This window comes from Parasteatoda tepidariorum, chromosome 5 (genome assembly GCF_043381705.1).
Source record: "Parasteatoda tepidariorum isolate YZ-2023 chromosome 5, CAS_Ptep_4.0, whole genome shotgun sequence".
Taxonomy (NCBI): Eukaryota; Metazoa; Arthropoda; class Arachnida; order Araneae; family Theridiidae; genus Parasteatoda; species Parasteatoda tepidariorum.
In genome coordinates, this window is record NC_092208.1 from 36,074,820 (window position 1) to 36,092,718 (window position 17,899).

Sequence of the window (17,899 nt, forward strand, 5' to 3'; positions counted from 1 at the left end):
TATAGTCAAACCCCATTAAAGTGAACTCCCGGATACAGTAAAAGAAATGTTCGCTCCCGTGCCTTGCTATACACGCATAATATTATTTTTTGAGGATATAGTGAACCAAAAGAATAGAAGAAATTAGATATTGTGAACTTTTTCTATTTTCGAATAATTTTTGTTCTTCATTTGTTGGTGTTATTTTTTGAAGTTATTACATAAAAAACATATACCGATTTTCAAAACCATCTGTTGAGTGGAATGTAGCCATAGGCATTTTTTCTTGTTGGTTTCTTCTTTCTCAGTTTCCCATCATTAAATTGAAAATAAAAGTTGACACATATTTTGTTACCACATATTGTTTTCAATCATTTTTGTATTTCTTTTGATGGGTCATTTATTTAAATAATGTGTCATAAAAGTTAGAAGTTCGAAAAATTAGTTGAAATTGTTTGCAGTGCGGATATAGTGTACTTCCGGTGAACTGAAATTTCGGTCCTTTGAATGTTTACTATAGCGGGGCCTACAGTATATATATATATCTATATATATATAAATCTCTTGTCACAGTTTTAGTGGTTAAACTCCTCCTAAACGGCTTGACCGATTTTGATGAAATTTTATATTTACATTCAGTAGGTCTGAGAACAGGTTTATAACTATTTTTTTTTTCATTTTTTGGACAAAATTTAACATTTATTTTAAATATACCTTTATTAAATCGTATTCGGATCCAAACTAGACATAAAAACATAATAAATCTAAAAAAATATTCACGCATGTTGCAACAAGTCATATTAAGTCACATCAGCTCCAATGAAGCTGTTTGCCGCATCTTTGGTTTCCCAATTCATGAAATGGATCCAATCGTTATTCATTTAGTCGTCCATCTTAAGAACAGCCAGAGTGTATATTTCACTAACAAGACAGCGATTGACCGAGCTATAAATCCACCAAAAACTTCACTCGCCAAGTTTTTTGAATTGGGTAATCGTACGAATGCTTTTGGTGCATTTGCACGGACATTACTCTACTCAGAAGTACCACCCTATTTCACATGGGGTCAAAAAAAATGGATAACCCGCAAACAAGGCACATCGTTTGATGCATGCCCCGGTTTATTCAAATCAAATCAAACACCTTGGGGAGAATATTTACAGTCAATCCAAGACAGACTGAGTGCTTTTATTTTCAACTGTTGTTTGTTAATGTCACCGGCTCATTGTCATTTCAAGATATAAGTAAAGTCGATGGACATCATTATCCAACGTATAAAGATGCATGATTTGCACTCGGCTTGCTGGAAGACGACAACCAGTAGGAATGTATGCTTGCTGAAACTGCATTGACCTGTACGGCAAAGCAAATTCGTTTACTATTTGCTATAGTATTAACTACATGTTTCCCGGCCCGTATTGAAACGTTATGGGATAATCACAAAGATTCGATGACTGATGATATACGGTATCAACATCGCACACGTTGCAACGATCTAATGATAGCATTCAGCGATGCTATGTACAATGAATCACTGATTGCTATTGAGGATCTTTGCATTATTATTGCCAACTTGCCACTCAGTCATTTCGGTATGCCTTCGCCAAATCGAAGTGCATCTGATTTATTAAACACTGACATGAATCGTAAACTTCAATACAATACGATAGAAATGGTTGCGATTGTTACTCGCAATGTTCCACTAATGAATGAGGAACAAAGGAATATTTATGACCGCATTATGCTCGCAGTTTCGGCAGGACAAGATGGATTTTTTTTCTTGGATGCACCTGGTGGAACTGACAAAACATTTATTATTTCGCTAATTCTCGCTGAAATACGATCAAATAATGGCATCGCGTTGGCCGTTGAATCATCTGGCATTGCGGCAACTTTATTGGATGGAGGCAGAACAGCTCATTCAGTATTTAAGCTGCCACTAAATATTCAAAACAACTCAGACGCAGTGTTCAACATAAAAAAGCAATCGTCTATGGCCACAGTGTTGAAACGCTGTAAAATTATCATCTGGGATGAATGCACTATGGCACACAAACATTCGCTTGAGGCATTGAACAAGACATTGAAAGATATAAATAAACAATGACAAATTATTTGGCGGCACTATGTTACTCCTTTCAGGTGATTTTAGACAAGCACTTCCCGTCATTCCACGTTCAACGTACGCTAATGAAATCAATGCTTGCTTGAAATCATCTCCACTGTGGCGTAATGTTGAAAAAGTTCAATTAAAAGTAAATATGCGAGTTCAAATGCTTCAGGATCCATCTACTGAAACATTCTCAAAACAATTGTCAGGCATCAGTGATGGAAAAGTTACTAAGGATGAAACTGGATGCATAAAATTACCAGTTATTGGCAGGTAACTTGGTGACATATAAATCCGTTGATGCAGTCTGCGATCCCTTTGAAGCTGCAAATTTTCCAACAGAGTTTTTAAACTCATTGGATTTACCAGGCATACCACCGCATAATTTAGACTCAAAGTTGGATCTCCGGTTATTTTGCTTCGCAATTTGAACCCACCACAGCTGTGCAACGGCACATAATTAGTCGCCAAAAAATTAATGAACACCGTTATCGAAGTCATTATTTTAAATGGCAAATTTCGGGGTGAAAGTATATTACTTCCACAAATCCCTATTATTCCCACAGATGTGTCAATTCAATTTAAGCGCATTCAGTTTACCATATGGTTGGCATTTTCAATGACTATTAATAAATCTCAAGACCAAACAATATCTGTTTGTGGCTTAGATTTGAGCACACCATGTTTTTTCACACGAACATGTTTTTCACAGTATAAGTGGCATGCTCTCGAGTGGGCAAACCATCCAGTTTATTTGTGTTAGCTAAAGATGGAATGACAAAAAATATTATACACTCCATTGCACTAAGAGATTAATATTCTTGACCAATATTTTTAGAATTCGTTGCATATATAACTTACAAAAAAAGTTACAATAAATTAAAAAAATAATTATTTGGTGTGTTGTTATTTTCACATTCTGTCATCGTTCACAGCGCTCCATGCTTCCTCCACTCATATACCAAATACGCACACACTTACAATAACATATATTTTCATACTCTAGAAATAATTCATTGGCAAAACAACGTTTGCCTGGTCAGCTAGTATATATATATATGTGTATTCACATATTTATTTTTTACTTTTTATTTGTTATTTTACTTGGAAATATTTCCAACACAGTAATGTTTGTCGCCTTTTCTTTGAGTTAATAATCTCATTAGTTATTTTAAATAATTCTTTAGAACGGTTATTGAAGATAAAATGAAAACTTTATTATTAAAGCAGTATAAAATATAGAAAAATGACACGTGTGATTAAAAAAAGCGAAAATCATTGATCTATGCTCAAAATATTTGCTATATTTTACTTGTATGTCAAGAATATGGAGTAATGCAATTTATAGTTTTTTTACAAATAATTAAACCGTTATTATCGGAGACCCAGCAAAATTTGTCGATATACAATTCAATTCAATTTAAAAAAAAGCAAAGTGTGGGGAAAGTTACGCCTCTCTATGAGATCAGACCGACGAATCTATACAGGAACTAACTTAAATTCCAGATAATCGTCGGAAACATGTCATTCATGCAGTAAGTTGTTGTCATTCATGCAGTAAGTTGTTGTCATTCATTAACAGGAATCTAGAGTCATTTTTGAGAATAAGAATCGAATAGAGCTCTAAAATCTCAAAGCAACAAGGGAAGCTATTACATTAAACACACGCTCCTGTGAGGGGCCGTTCATTGAATTAACTGCAAAACCGTGGCACTTCCTCCACTATAATATTCATTTTCCTAACTACCCGAGAAATGCTATATACATCATATCTGGATGAGTAAATTTTTAAGAAAAAAATGAATAAACGAAAAAATAAATCATGTTAAATTATTTCACGTAAAAAATTTTGTAAATTTTGATTGTGTATTTATATTGGAATGCATTATTATATATGTATTAGCATATTAAAAGCAATATGCTATAAGCATTTAGTTTTAAATTTAAACGATTTTACTTCTTCTTTACAGCTTTACGTACTTCAGGAAGTCAAGTGTTCCCACTCATAACTTTTATGGTTTTTTGAGTGGCTGTTATACTTTAAATACTGTTTTCGGAAGACCAAATGCAAAGCCAAGTGTAGTGACTTCAAGCGGAAGTAAGTTATAAATTTTTATTCCCTCGTATCGTGAAACTTTGCTTACCAAACATTTTAAAATTGTTTCCCACTTAGCACAACAAAAACTTTTAACTATGAACTACAAATTTTCGTTTTCGGAACAAAAATAACTTAGTCATATAAATGAATTATTCTAAATTAAATAAGATTATCTCGCGTAAGAGAATATGGCTTTTAAATTGAATATTATGAAATCATACAGCCTGTATTCCTAGGCAAAATATTCTTCATAAAAGCTTTAATTAAAGCAACTGAAAAACTTTTTAAGAAATCTGTAGGTTTTTTTTTTTAAAAAGCAAAGTCCTAAAAACCTTTAAAGTGTGTAATGATTTTTAAGTGAAAAAACGAAATAATAAAAGTTAACAAAAAAACGAAGGAAAAGATAATGAGAAAATATATCATTTAACAGTAAAAATTTATGTTAAGCTCTTTGTATTACCTTTCACCTAACAGGATTTTAAAAATAAAAAAATAAATGAAGCGTTGGGTTTTAAAAAATAAATAGGCAAATTTCTGTTCGTTTTCAATTTATAATAATTCATTCAATTATTTCAGCTATAGTTCTCAATATTTCAATTGATGAAAGTGAATATATACATCTTTACCATCCTCCAGAAGGTTTGATATCCTTCCACAATCCGTACCACATTGTCAATCCTCACGTGAAAGGCTTTACTTTATCTATGAAAACACAACGACATACTTTTCATTTAAAGAAGGTAACTATATTTTTACTTTAAAACTCGTACTTTTACGCCATTAACTAAATAAATATATATATTCTACACTCTGGGAAAAAATAAGCAATCTTTTAATTGGTATTTATACTACGATATAGTGCAATAAAAAGAACTAAGCTTATAAATGAAATAAAATAAACTTAGTTTAAGAAATTTTTTTAGCAATTATTTTAAATAACAATCAAAATGAATCGATTCAAATTACATGCTTTTTGCTATGTTTTCAGCCATAATGTGCTCAAAAATACTGATTTACCAAATAGCTGGAAAATGAATGTTTCATAAATTTTTACCTGACTCGGTTGTTGTATGAATTTGGAACTATAAAATTAAAGGTGGAACGTTTAGACATCTCACGAATCAGTTAGAATTTGTCACAATTTATTGGAATCGGACATGAACTTAGAATATTGAATTATACCTCGAAAACATTGAAACACGATACACATACACTATTTATTATTCATAATATATCTATTATTCAGCTCAATGAATAATTAATTAGGATGCGCAAAGCGCCATCTATGAACTGTAGAATTAAACAAATACTAATTTTCTTGTGTAATTTATTGTCGGTGTCTCAAACGTTTGAAAGATTCAAAATTTATTGATAAATATTATTCAACGTATTTCTTGAAAAATTTGAAAAATCTCAAAGACTCTAAATGTCGTTTCCATTTTTGTAGGTTTTGCCATAACCAAACTAAGACTTGATTACCTCTTGAGGGAAAATAATAAAGATCGCAGAGAAGAAAAAATCGAGGTATTTTTCCCAATCAAAACGGAAAAAGTCCACTGGGTCGTGACACTCTAGCGAAGTGTTTTACGAAAATCACTACAAGAGCGAAACTGAACCTAATTTGTTGAAGCTACAACAACAGGGAGTGCCCAAGAGCACTGAGTTGTTATCGATGATGAAATCTGTTACAATTATTACGAGACCGGGCATCATGCAATGACTTTCAGAGAGGAGATCAAGTGTGTTAACTGCCATTAAGCAAACAAGAAGTTTGGATCACGCTAGAAAAATAACCATAGTGCCTTGTAGAGGTCCTTTCTGTATTACAAAGAGCAATAGAAAGAATTAAAATAAAAACATATTAGAACTAGACTATTTCTGGAATCAAACTGTGATTATAAGCCAATATTGGCATCCTCCAATATGATGCCCAATAAAACAATTCTTTTAAATTTTTTTAATTATTTTAAAATTAGTTTGTAATTGTTTTTAATAAAGCTGGTTAAATGCCTTCCACCCGGAGGGTTACTTAACTGGTGGCTGTTACTCTGCAGTTGGCCCGGGTTGGGTCATCAGCTGCAGACGGATTGGTAATGCTGCCCTGTAGCCCTGGAATCAGTGTTTGGTGTGGGCAGTTTTCCTAAGCTCATGGACGAGATTGTGGTGCTTTCCTCCTGCGTGACTCGGAGTCCTGCGTCTTGGGTCCCCGTATTGTATGTTTAGTTCGGTCTCGGCATTGTTCACTCACGACGACTCATGCTATACTGGCGAATGAGGCTCTTGGGTCTGGAGCGACAACTATTTAATCTTAAATTCTTGAATTGCTATATTTTGGAACATTTCAGTCATTTTTACATTATATTTTGGAACATTTCAGTCATTTTTACATTGCATTTTGTGATTCAATTCAAAAGATTGTGTTAACACATGCTCTAAAATGTTTCACAAATTTTTGTACAAGTAGCGAGAGACAAAGGTGGAGCGAGAGATAGAAATCTTAATCCCATTTATCTATTTATTGAATTTAAAATGGTTTTATTTTTCTTAATCAAATAACTTATTCTATTAACAGGTGGTGAGGAAGCTTCTTCCATATCCTTATGACACAAATTGCATTGATTACTTATCTAGGTGGAAAGAAAGAGGAGGCAAGGGTCCGATAAATAATGAAGTAAGAAGGAGTTTTTCTCTTCTCGTCTTGCCATATATACCCGGGTTGCTATTTATATTTCTGGCCTAATAATGAGAAAACAAATATGTAGGATCGAAATTGGTTTTATTTTTTTTCCAAAATATTCTCCATGATGATCAATACACTTTTGCATGCGTTTGAACCAATTTTCAAAGCACTTTTTCCAGTCCGATTGAGGTAACTCCAAAACATGCGTTTTGAATGCATCAACCGCTTCTTCGGGGATCGAAAATCGTTGTCCACGTAATTCATTTTTGATGTGTGGGAATAAGAAGAAGTCATTGGGTATTAAATCAGGGCTGTACGGCGGATGACCCATCAGTTCGATCTTNTTCCCACAGATGTGTCAATTCAATTTAAGCGCATTCAGTTTACCATATGGTTGGCATTTTCAATGACTATTAATAAATCTCAAGACCAAACAATATCTGTTTGTGGCTTAGATTTGAGCACACCATGTTTTTTCACACGAACATGTTTTTCACAGTATAAGTGGCATGCTCTCGAGTGGGCAAACCATCCAGTTTATTTGTGTTAGCTAAAGATGGAATGACAAAAAATATTATACACTCCATTGCACTAAGAGATTAATATTCTTGACCAATATTTTTAGAATTCGTTGCATATATAACTTACAAAAAAAGTTACAATAAATTAAAAAAATAATTATTTGGTGTGTTGTTATTTTCACATTCTGTCATCGTTCACAGCGCTCCATGCTTCCTCCACTCATATACCAAATACGCACACACTTACAATAACATATATTTTCATACTCTAGAAATAATTCATTGGCAAAACAACGTTTGCCTGGTCAGCTAGTATATATATATATGTGTATTCACATATTTATTTTTTACTTTTTATTTGTTATTTTACTTGGAAATATTTCCAACACAGTAATGTTTGTCGCATTTTCTTTGAGTTAATAATCTCATTAGTTATTTTAAATAATTCTTTAGAGCAGTTATTGAAGATAAAATGAAAACTTTATTATTAAAGCAATATAAAATATAGAAAAATGACACGCGTGATTAAAAAAAGCGAAAATCATTGATCTATGCTCAAAATATTTGCTATATTTTACTTGTTTGTCAAGAATATGGAATCATGCAATTTATAGTTTTTTTTTTATCTCCAATGCCCACCTGGAGAATGACCTAAGTTATACAGGCATCTGAAGGGCAGATTTGTTGACCACTCTTTCAGGGGCACCATATTAGGTGGGTCAACGTTGCTCCCACAGTAAACTTTATTAATGTTGGTGGAGTCAGTGATTTCTTTTGCAATCTCATCTCGACGAAGGAAAGATGATTTGGATGATAAGGTCGTCTAGAGAAGCCAACAAAATGATCGTCATTTCCATAGACAGGATAGATCAAGTAAAGTGAAATATCTTCGTTGTCCATTGTTGACAAATAATTAAACCGTCATTATCGGAGGCCCAGCAAAATTTGTCGATATACAATTCAATTAAATTTTAAAAAAAAGGCAAGTGTGGGGAAAGTTACGCCTCTCTATGAGATCAGATCGACGAATCTATACAGGAACTAACTTAAATTCCAGATAATCGTCGGAAGCATGTCATTCATGCAGTAAGTTGTTGTCATTCATTAACAGGAATCTAGAGTCATTTTTGAGAATAAGAATCGAATAGAGCTCTAAAATCTCAAAACAATAAGGGAACCTATTACATTAAACACACGCTCCTGTGAGGGGCCGTTCATCGAATTAACTGCAAAACCGTGGCACTTCCTCCACTATAATATTCATTTTCCTAAGTACCCGAGAAATGCTGTATACATCAAATCTGGATGAGTCAATTTTTAAGAAAAAAATCAATAAACGAAAAATTTAATCATTTTTAATTATTTCACGTAAACTTTTTGTAATATTTGATTGTGTATATATATTGGAATGCATTATTATATATATATTAGCATATTAAAAGCAATATGTTATAAGCATTTAATTTCAAATTTAAACGATTTTACTTATTCTTTACAGCTTTTCGTACTTCAGGAAGTCAAGTGTTCCCACTCATAACATTTATGGTTTCTTGAGTGGCTGTTATACTTTGAATACTGTTTTTGGAAGACCAAATGCAAAGCCAAGTGTAGTGACTTCAAGCGGAAGTAAATTATAAATTTTTATTCCCTCGTATCTTGAAACTTTGCTTACCAAACATTTTAAAATTGTTTCCCACTTAGCACAACAAAAGCTTTTAACTATGAACTACAAATTTTCGTTTTCAGAACAAAAATAACTTAGTCATAAAAATGAGTTATTCTGAATTAAATAAGATTATCTCGCGTTAGAGAATAGGTCTTTTAAATTGAATTTTATGAAATCTTACAGCCTGCATTCCCAGCCAAAATATTCTTCTAAAAGCTTTAAGTAAAGCAATTGAAAAACTTTTTAAGAAATCTGTAGGTTTCTTTTTTAAAAAAACAAAGCCTTCAAAACCTTTAAAGTGTGTAATGATTTTTAATTAAAAAAACGAAATAATAAAAGTTAACAAAAAATCGAAGGAAAAGATAAAGAGAAAAGATATCATTTAACAGTAAAAATTTATTTTAAACTCTTTGTATTGTCTTTGGGGAGTCAGTACCCACCCAACCTTCAAAAAATCGATTTTGAGATTTTTACATTTTTAAAATCTCCTATTCAAGAGCTTTCCAATGATGTATAATTTTATGTATTTACTCAAATTTAAAGCTGTTAAATTTCAATTTCAAAATGTAAACAAACGCTCCTCTAGCTGTGCAACACCCACATTTGACAAATGAAAACGTAAACACAAGATTCAAAGCTTTGACGATTACGAGAATCTTTTTATTATTTTATAATCTAAGCAAGCTAAAAGTTGAAATTCTTATTTAACTTATCTTGATCTTTACAGGCAATTTTATAGTTTTTAATTAGATTTATTTTGTTTTTTGTTAGATTAGCTCTGTTTTTTATTAGGTTTATTTTGTTTTTCGTCTAATTTGCTTGGTTTTTTGTTAAATTCGTTTTGCTATTGGAGTGAATTTTTTTCAAGCTTTTTTGTTGAGGTGTACCCGAGTTTGGCATTTTAACATTATCGGATACAGGTAGTAAGATTTCAAATTTTTTTATAGTAAAATATTTTTATTATTTGTAATTTTTAGATACAGCATTTTTAAAGAAATATATAAAATTTACTTTCAAGAATTTAAGCAACTTAAATGTGAATTTATTTATAATTGGGCATATTTAACAGTGTATTTTTCAAATGTTTTGCAAATTATGACTCATGAAATTGATGTGTTTATCTTACTCGGTAGTTAATAAATAAAAGATTAATAATAATAATTTAAAGAATAATTTTGTACTTGAACTTATATTATGCATATTCATGAATTTGCTATAATAGATTATGTCTTATGAGAAATTATTTGTAATGCATAGTGAAAAATTTGAAATTTTAACATTGTCGACTTAATGTGTACTTGATATAATGCAATTTAAGCTTTTTTAGATAAAATTTGGGAAATACATAAAAACAAATGTACTAAAAATAAATAAGTCAATTGTACGAATGAAAAAAATGTGAAAGGTTTGTACTTAGTGCCAGAATTTTTTAGTAATAATTCATTTTAACTTTAAATTGGCTTTTTCTCAAAATGTGTTTTTTTTTAGCTGCGTGTACCTTTTTCTCACAAACTACTAAAGATAAATTCTTGAAATTTCTTCAGCTTATTATTAAGGGCTTAATACATATACTGAGGTGAACTTTTTATCATTATTCATGAAAATAAATGTGTAGCTGTTAAAAACATACTGCAAAATGACATTTTTTCAGTAGTACTCAGCTTTTATTTTTTTTAAAAAAATAACAACGTGTATGGATAATCTTTTCACCTCTGTATAAGTGTGTTCATATAATCACAATAAAAAATTTCAAATCTCTATGTTTGATAGTTTTTCAGAAAAAGGTGCACGAAGTTTGCCATTTTAACATTGTCGGTATAGAGGGTACCGACTCCCCTTCACCTAACTGGAATTAAAAAAAAAAATAAATGAAGCGTTGGGTTTTAAAAAATAAATAGGCAAATTTCTGTTCGTTTTCAATTTATAATAATTCATTCAATTATTTCAGCTATAGTTCTCAATATTTCAATTGATGAAAGTGAATATATACATCTTTACCATCCTCCAGAAGGTTTGATATCCTTCCACAATCCGTACCACATTGTCAATCCTCACGTGAAAGGCTTTACTTTATCTATGAAAACAAAACGACATACTTTTCATTTAAAGAAGGTAACTGTATTTAAACTTTAAAACTCATACTTTTATGACATTAACCAGATAAATATATATACTCTACACTCTGGGAAAAAATAAGCAATCTTTTAATTGGTATTTATTTAGACTAAGATATAGTGCAATAAAATGAACTAAGCTTATAAATGAAATAAAATAAAATAAGTTTACTAATTTTTTTTTACAATTATTTCAAATAACAATCAAAATGAATCGAACCAAATTACATGCTTTTTGCTATATTTTCAGCCATAATGTGCTCAAAAATACTCATTTTCGTTTACAATTTATTGTCGGAGTCTCAAACGTTTAAAAGATTTAAAATTTATTGATAAATATTATTCAATGTATTTCTTGAAAAATTTAAAAAATCTCAAAAACTCTAAATGTCGTTTCCATTTTTGTAGGCTTTGCCGTAACCAAACTAAGAGTTGATTACTTCTTGAGGGAAAGTAATAAAGATCTCAGAGAAGAAAAATTCGATGTATTTTTCCCAATCAAAACGGAAAAAGTCCACTGGGTCGTGACACTCTAGCGAAGTGTTTTACTAAAATCACTACAAGAGCAAAACTAAACCTAATCTGTTGAAGCTACAACAACAGGGCGTGCCCAAGAGCACTGAGTTGTTATCGATGATGAAATCTGTTACAATTGTTACGAGACCGGACATCATGCAATGACTTTAAGAGACAAGATCAAGTGTGTTAACTGCCATTAAGCAAACAAGAAGTTTGGATGACGCTGGAAAATTAAACATAATGCCTTGAAGAGGTCCTGTCTGTATTACAAAGAGCAATAGAAGGAATTAAAATAAAAGCATATTAGAACTAGACTATTTCTGGAATGTAACTGTGATTATAAGCCAATATTGGCATTCTCCAATATGATGCCCCATCAAAAAATTTTTTTAATTCTTTTAATTGTTTTAAAATTAGTTTGTAATTATTTTTAACAAACCTGGTTAAATGCCTTCTACCCGGAGGGCTACTTGACTGGTGGCTGTTACTCTGCAGTTAGCCCGGGTTGGGTCATCAGCTGCAGACGGATTGGTAATGCTGCCCTGGAATCAGTGTTTGGTGTGGGCTGTTTTCCTAAGCTCGTGGACGAGATTGTGGTGCTTTCCTCCTGTGTGACTTGGAGCCCTGTGTCTTGGGTCCCCTTATTCTATGTTTAGTTCGGTCTCGGCATCATTCACTCGCGACGACTCATGCTATTCTGTTGAACGAGCATCTTGGGTCTGGAGCGTCAACTTATTGAAATGAATCTTAATCAACAATTGAATCTTAAATTCTTAACTTGCTATATTTCGGAACATTTCAGCCATTCTTACATATTATTTTGTGATTTAATTCAAAAGATTGTGTTAACACATGCTTTAAAATGTTTCACAAATTTTTGTACAAATAGCGAGAGACAGAGGTGGAGCGAGAGATGTAAATTTCAATCCCATTTATCTATTTATTGAATTTAAAAGGGTTTTATTTTTCTTGATCAAATAACTTATTCTATTTACAGGTGGTGAGGAAGCTTCTTCCATATCCTTATGACACACATTGCACTGATTACTTATCTAGGTGGAAAGAAAGAGGAGGCAAGGGTCCGATAAATAATGAAGTAAGATGGAGTTTTTCTCTTCTCGTCTTGCCATATATAGTACAGTGGAAGAAAAAAACAACGCTATAGTGATTAGCGTAATTTTCAAAGCGCTATTTATACGCTATAGTTATTTTTGAAAGGATATATAGTGCAGAAAAAATTCCTTACATAAAAGGAGGAAAGTTGAATTAAGAATACTCAAAATAGGTTGATAAATACTCAAAAAAATTTAGAACTATTTAAAATTAATTACGAAATTTTTGATTTAAAATTTTTAAAAACAAATTGTTGAAAACTATACGATATATGAGTCATTAAAATAGTTCTTTTATACAGCTCGTAAGCGAAAAAAAATTTAAATCGAATTTCATAATTTTTTTAGAGGGAATCGTCTAAATCTAAATTTACTTTCAATTGATTGAGAAAGAGAGTCTTCTTTGTTTTGACAAAAACTCATTTATCATACTACTTATTTTAAAGTTAATGTAATCAACAATCAGAATTTTTTCTTGATTCACCATGAATCTAAAACCTTTTTCAATTATCGAAATAAATTTAAAAGAGGTAGTTTGCATATGAAATAACCGAAGTGGTAATCCCTCTTCCGTCACGAAATAATTATTTTTTATGTGTTACATGTAATAAAAATAACTGTGCTATTAAGAAACTAGAGATAGGGCAAATATACAGATTTGCCGCCTTCACTTTTATGAAACTAATAAGAAAATCTGTTAAATATGCTTACACGAGGAAATCTTACTAGTCATTCTGAAGGAAACTTCTCGTGAATCTGATTACAATGTGAGAACAGGAATCTAAGAATAAAAATATCTTTAATAAATGATATAAAATACTGGGAATCTGTAAATAGAGTTTACTGGCCATTGGGGCGAGCGGTCTGACTTTAAAGCCAGTAGCTGCGGGTTCAAATCCCGCTCAGGGCATAGATGTTTCTCTCTCGCGTGTGCTGTTCTTTGTTGTATGCTGGATGAATGTTGATCATCCTATGAACGGGTATCTGTGGCAGTATGGCGTTGGTAATGTAGCTCTCCTCCGTAACTTAGGTTCACAGGTGCCCACTGGGTAACGTTAAATGAGCAATATGCGCGAGGTTAAAAAAAGAATCTCGTAAAAGATATTTATCTTGATACTGTTCCCTTTTTTATTACTATTGATCTATAATTATTGTGAAATTATAATATATTTGTATTTTTAAATATTTCCTATGAGCATTGTACTTTTAATTAAATAACAATTCTGCATTTTCAATTTTGAATCAAAAATTGAACTTGATGAAAAATTTTATCAAATTTTATTCTAACAGCAGAAGAAAAATAGATTGCATAAAGTGATAAATATTTTATGAATTACCAAAATGGTATTAATTCCGAATTCCAATTAAATAAAAACTAAAAACAGGATAAGAACAGAAAAATTCAAAATACTATTTAGTTTTTTTAAGTATAATATTTTTCACTTTTCGTTTAAAATGATATATTTATAATAAAATGTATCGAGCATCTGAAGATACAGATTTCAATGAATGAATCTTGCAAATGTAAACCTTTATAAGTCTGTCAACTTTGATAATAAAAAGCAATTTAAATAACAACAAGTATAGACTGTATGAACAATAGATTATTTCGAAAATATCTTTCATAAAAGAAGTATTGAATGATATGAATTTAAATATCCACAAATATCTTGTACCAAAATAATACATAAAAACCAAACAGAAGCATGGATATAAGTCCATTATATTAAAATAAAAAGTTAAAATTTTAATATGAGATCTAGAATATTTCTAAACATTTTTGCAGATATAATATATCCCCACATGCTTTGACAAAGATTCTAACATAGAATCAGATTTTTTCCATAATCATCCACTTTTAACACTTTTAAATTTTATTAAATTTCTCTTGAAAAATAATTTTAATGAATAGTATTTTATTTAAAAACGCTGCAAAACATCTATTTTAAATTGAAAGTATATATAATGCATTCTAAATAATAATATTTTAAAAACAGTATTTTAAAAATAAGAACAACAAGGTATATTTACTTATCAAAAAGTAAAACAGCTTCAGAAATACCCCTATAAATTTTACTTTCACTTCTTCTTGATTCAAAATATTGTTAGACATATCTGGAAGAAAAAATTTAGCGAAAATTAAAAGCACGAACACTACTTATTTAGATCGTAAAACATAACAATTTCATTTAGATATATTGTCGTTTGCTTTTTAAAATAAAACATTGCAAATTCCAACTTATAGCCCACATATAATTAAATAATAAATAGCTCACTCATGCTTCAGTGAAAAGAACTCGAGCATCGCTTAAATATTTACCAATCAAGTTTGCTTTAACGCAAGCAAGTATTTCACTCAAATATAGATATATTCAACTGAAGTTCAGTTAAAAAAATTTACTCTTTTTTGAGTAGATGGGAATTTACTCATTCATTTTAATAAGTAAATATATATACAGTTGGCTCGCGTTATAACGACCCCATCGGGACTGTCCCAATCTGGTCGTTATATCAAATGGTCGCTATATCAAAATGAGCAAATTTCCTTTGAAAATCGGTCACATAATGGTTTTAAACGTCATAATGCATGCATATACTATTTGTGGTATACATTTATAAAACATAATGACAGCTTAACAATTGACTTACAACTGTTAACAATTAAGAATTTTATTTTAAATTAGATTAAAAAACATAGTATGACAAAAAAAATCTAATTTCTAATGAATAAATTTTTTGATGTACATAATTTGTGGTATATAGTATAACGAATTTTTTTTTATGTACGTAACCTGCAGTATTATAAAGAAGAGTAAACCGAGGAACATAAACGAGGCTTCATTAGACGAAGACATTAATTTTTTGATGTGCATTAATTTGTTGAAGTTACATGTTTTAAGTTTTTGTAAAATAATTGGAAATTGAAGTTTGTCGTAATTTTGAGCTCCGGAAAAGCGCTATTTCCAAACTGTTAATTTTCTCCAAATGGTCCTCTGAATTTAGGTCAAACTCAAAAAAATCCCTTAGTGTGTTTATTGCTTCTGCAGCTTGTTTAATTGAAGGCCTTTCCTTCGGCAAAACACTAATTTCCTCGTCGGATGAAGCCTCGTCCATATCTTTATTTAACAATCCGTTTAAAATCTCCTTCTCTGTTAACTCCTCTGTACATTGTACATCATCGTCGACTTTTGCATATTCGTCAAAGTTGTTCATGGCATCACTCAAATTTACATACGAGGAAAATTCCTTCAGTATTTCATCGTCTAGGTCAAGGTCATCTAAGTGATCCATGTCCACGCCACACGGATTTTCCTTTTTACAAAATCCTGCTGATCGGAAAGAGTTCTTGATGGTATTTACTGAAACTTCTTTCCAAGCAGTTTCTACAGTTCGTAGAGCAACCAGCAGATCAACGTCAAATTTCATGTTGTTTTCCACATGAAATAAAATTTTGCGAATCAACATTTTCCTGTAGATTCTTTTGAAGCTGTGGATCACACCTTGATCCATTGGTTGGAGCTCTGATGTCGCATTTGGGGGAAGGTACTCCACTTTTATCGCCTTCAAATTTTTAATTTCCTTTGAATGCGCAGTGCAATTGTCGACAATTATCAAAATTTTTCTGTTCTGTTGATGCATTTTTTTATCAAGGATTCGAAGCCATTCTTCGAACAGCGAACCCGTCATCCAAGCCTTCTTGTTGGCACGATATGCCACAGGTAAAGATTTTACACCCTTAAAACAGCGGGGACGCTGCGAATTACCAATTACAAGCAATAGTAATTTCTCATTACCTGACATATTCGCTCCAAGCATTACAGTTATTCTTTGTTTGGACCGCGTATTTCCTTTGCATGTTTCACCTTTAAAAACTAAAGATCTATCAGGTAAAAGTTTATAAAAAAGTGCAGTTTCATCTGCATTAAAAATATCGTCCTCACTATAGTTTTCCGTAATTTTTTTTAAAGTTTCTTCCTTGAATATACGCACGGTATCTTTGTTTACTGAAGAGCTTTCCCCGCATATTTTTTTGAACACTATTTCATGCCGATGCTTAAAGTTCTGAAGCCATCCATCGGAAGCTTTGAAGGATTCATTGGGATAGAGTTTTTCAAAAAAAACTGTTGCCTTTTCTTTTAAAGCGTTTCCATCCAGAGGAATGTTCTTGCTGCGCATGCCTTTCATCCAGTCTAAAAGGGCTTTCTCAAGAAGAGGGAATTTTCCATCTCTGAGTCGCATTCTTTCTGGTGCAGCGTTTAAAATGGATTCTCTGTTCTTCACTATTGTGAACAGAGTGCTCTTAGGTATTCCAAATTTTTTAGCGATTTCAGTTTTAGGCATGAGTTTCTCGTCGATGCACTCTAAAATTTTTCTTTTCACATCAATAGATAAAGCACAACGGTGAGCTACTAAAGGTGGCATTTTTATCAAATGACAAATCAGCGTGTTGAAATGCAAGCTTGCAAAATTAAGAACAGCACACTTTAATCAAATGCAAAAACCTTTTCCAGCTAAAAACAAAATGAAACGGAAAAGGAGAGGCAAAGTAAAGGAAAAGAGGCGCGGATGTCGGCAAGGGGGGGGGGGCAGAGTAAACAAACTCACCCGATTCGACAGCTCGTATTCAATGCTCGATGACGTTTGTTGTCTACACACCCCCATACTAGCCAACTGAAATCGCTTTGTCTTGACGCCGTGTGAGACCTTCGGATTCTGTGCTTGTTCAAGGTTAACCATTCAACCCCACTTTCCAATAGGAAGTTAGAAAAGAGTGGTGTTCAAATTCAAAGAGGGTCGTTATATTAAGAGTTGAATTTTTTTACGGTCGTTATAGCAAGAGTAAAATAACGTTATCTCTTATGGATGTGAATTGGGACTCCTTCACAGGGTCGTTATATTACGTGGGTCGTTCTATCACAGGGTCGTTATAACACGAGTCGATTGTATATGTATATATTGTGATGCCTCAATTGGCATTACATATTTATTTTCTATCCTTTTAAAATATCTTTCATTACTTAAGCTTATTTTTATTAATAGAGTTATATTTAAAATAAATCAAAGACTTAATCTTTCAAAACGAACATAAAATATTTATTT

At 31.6% G+C, this 17,899-nt stretch overlaps 1 protein-coding gene across 2 annotated transcripts in view; it reads left to right on the forward strand.

Annotated features, from left to right (window-relative positions):
• LOC107444931 (acid-sensing ion channel 1A-like) overlaps positions 1 to 17,899 on the forward strand; it is a 108,098-nt gene that overhangs the window by 26,341 nt on the left and 63,858 nt on the right. For both annotated transcript variants that reach the window (XM_071181289.1, XM_071181288.1), the window contains exons 6-8: positions 8,887 to 9,014; positions 11,003 to 11,166; positions 12,685 to 12,783. In XM_071181289.1, the coding sequence (XP_071037390.1) occupies positions 8,887 to 9,014; positions 11,003 to 11,166; positions 12,685 to 12,783 (391 nt within the window). The remainder of the gene's footprint in view (positions 1 to 8,886; positions 9,015 to 11,002; positions 11,167 to 12,684; positions 12,784 to 17,899) is intronic.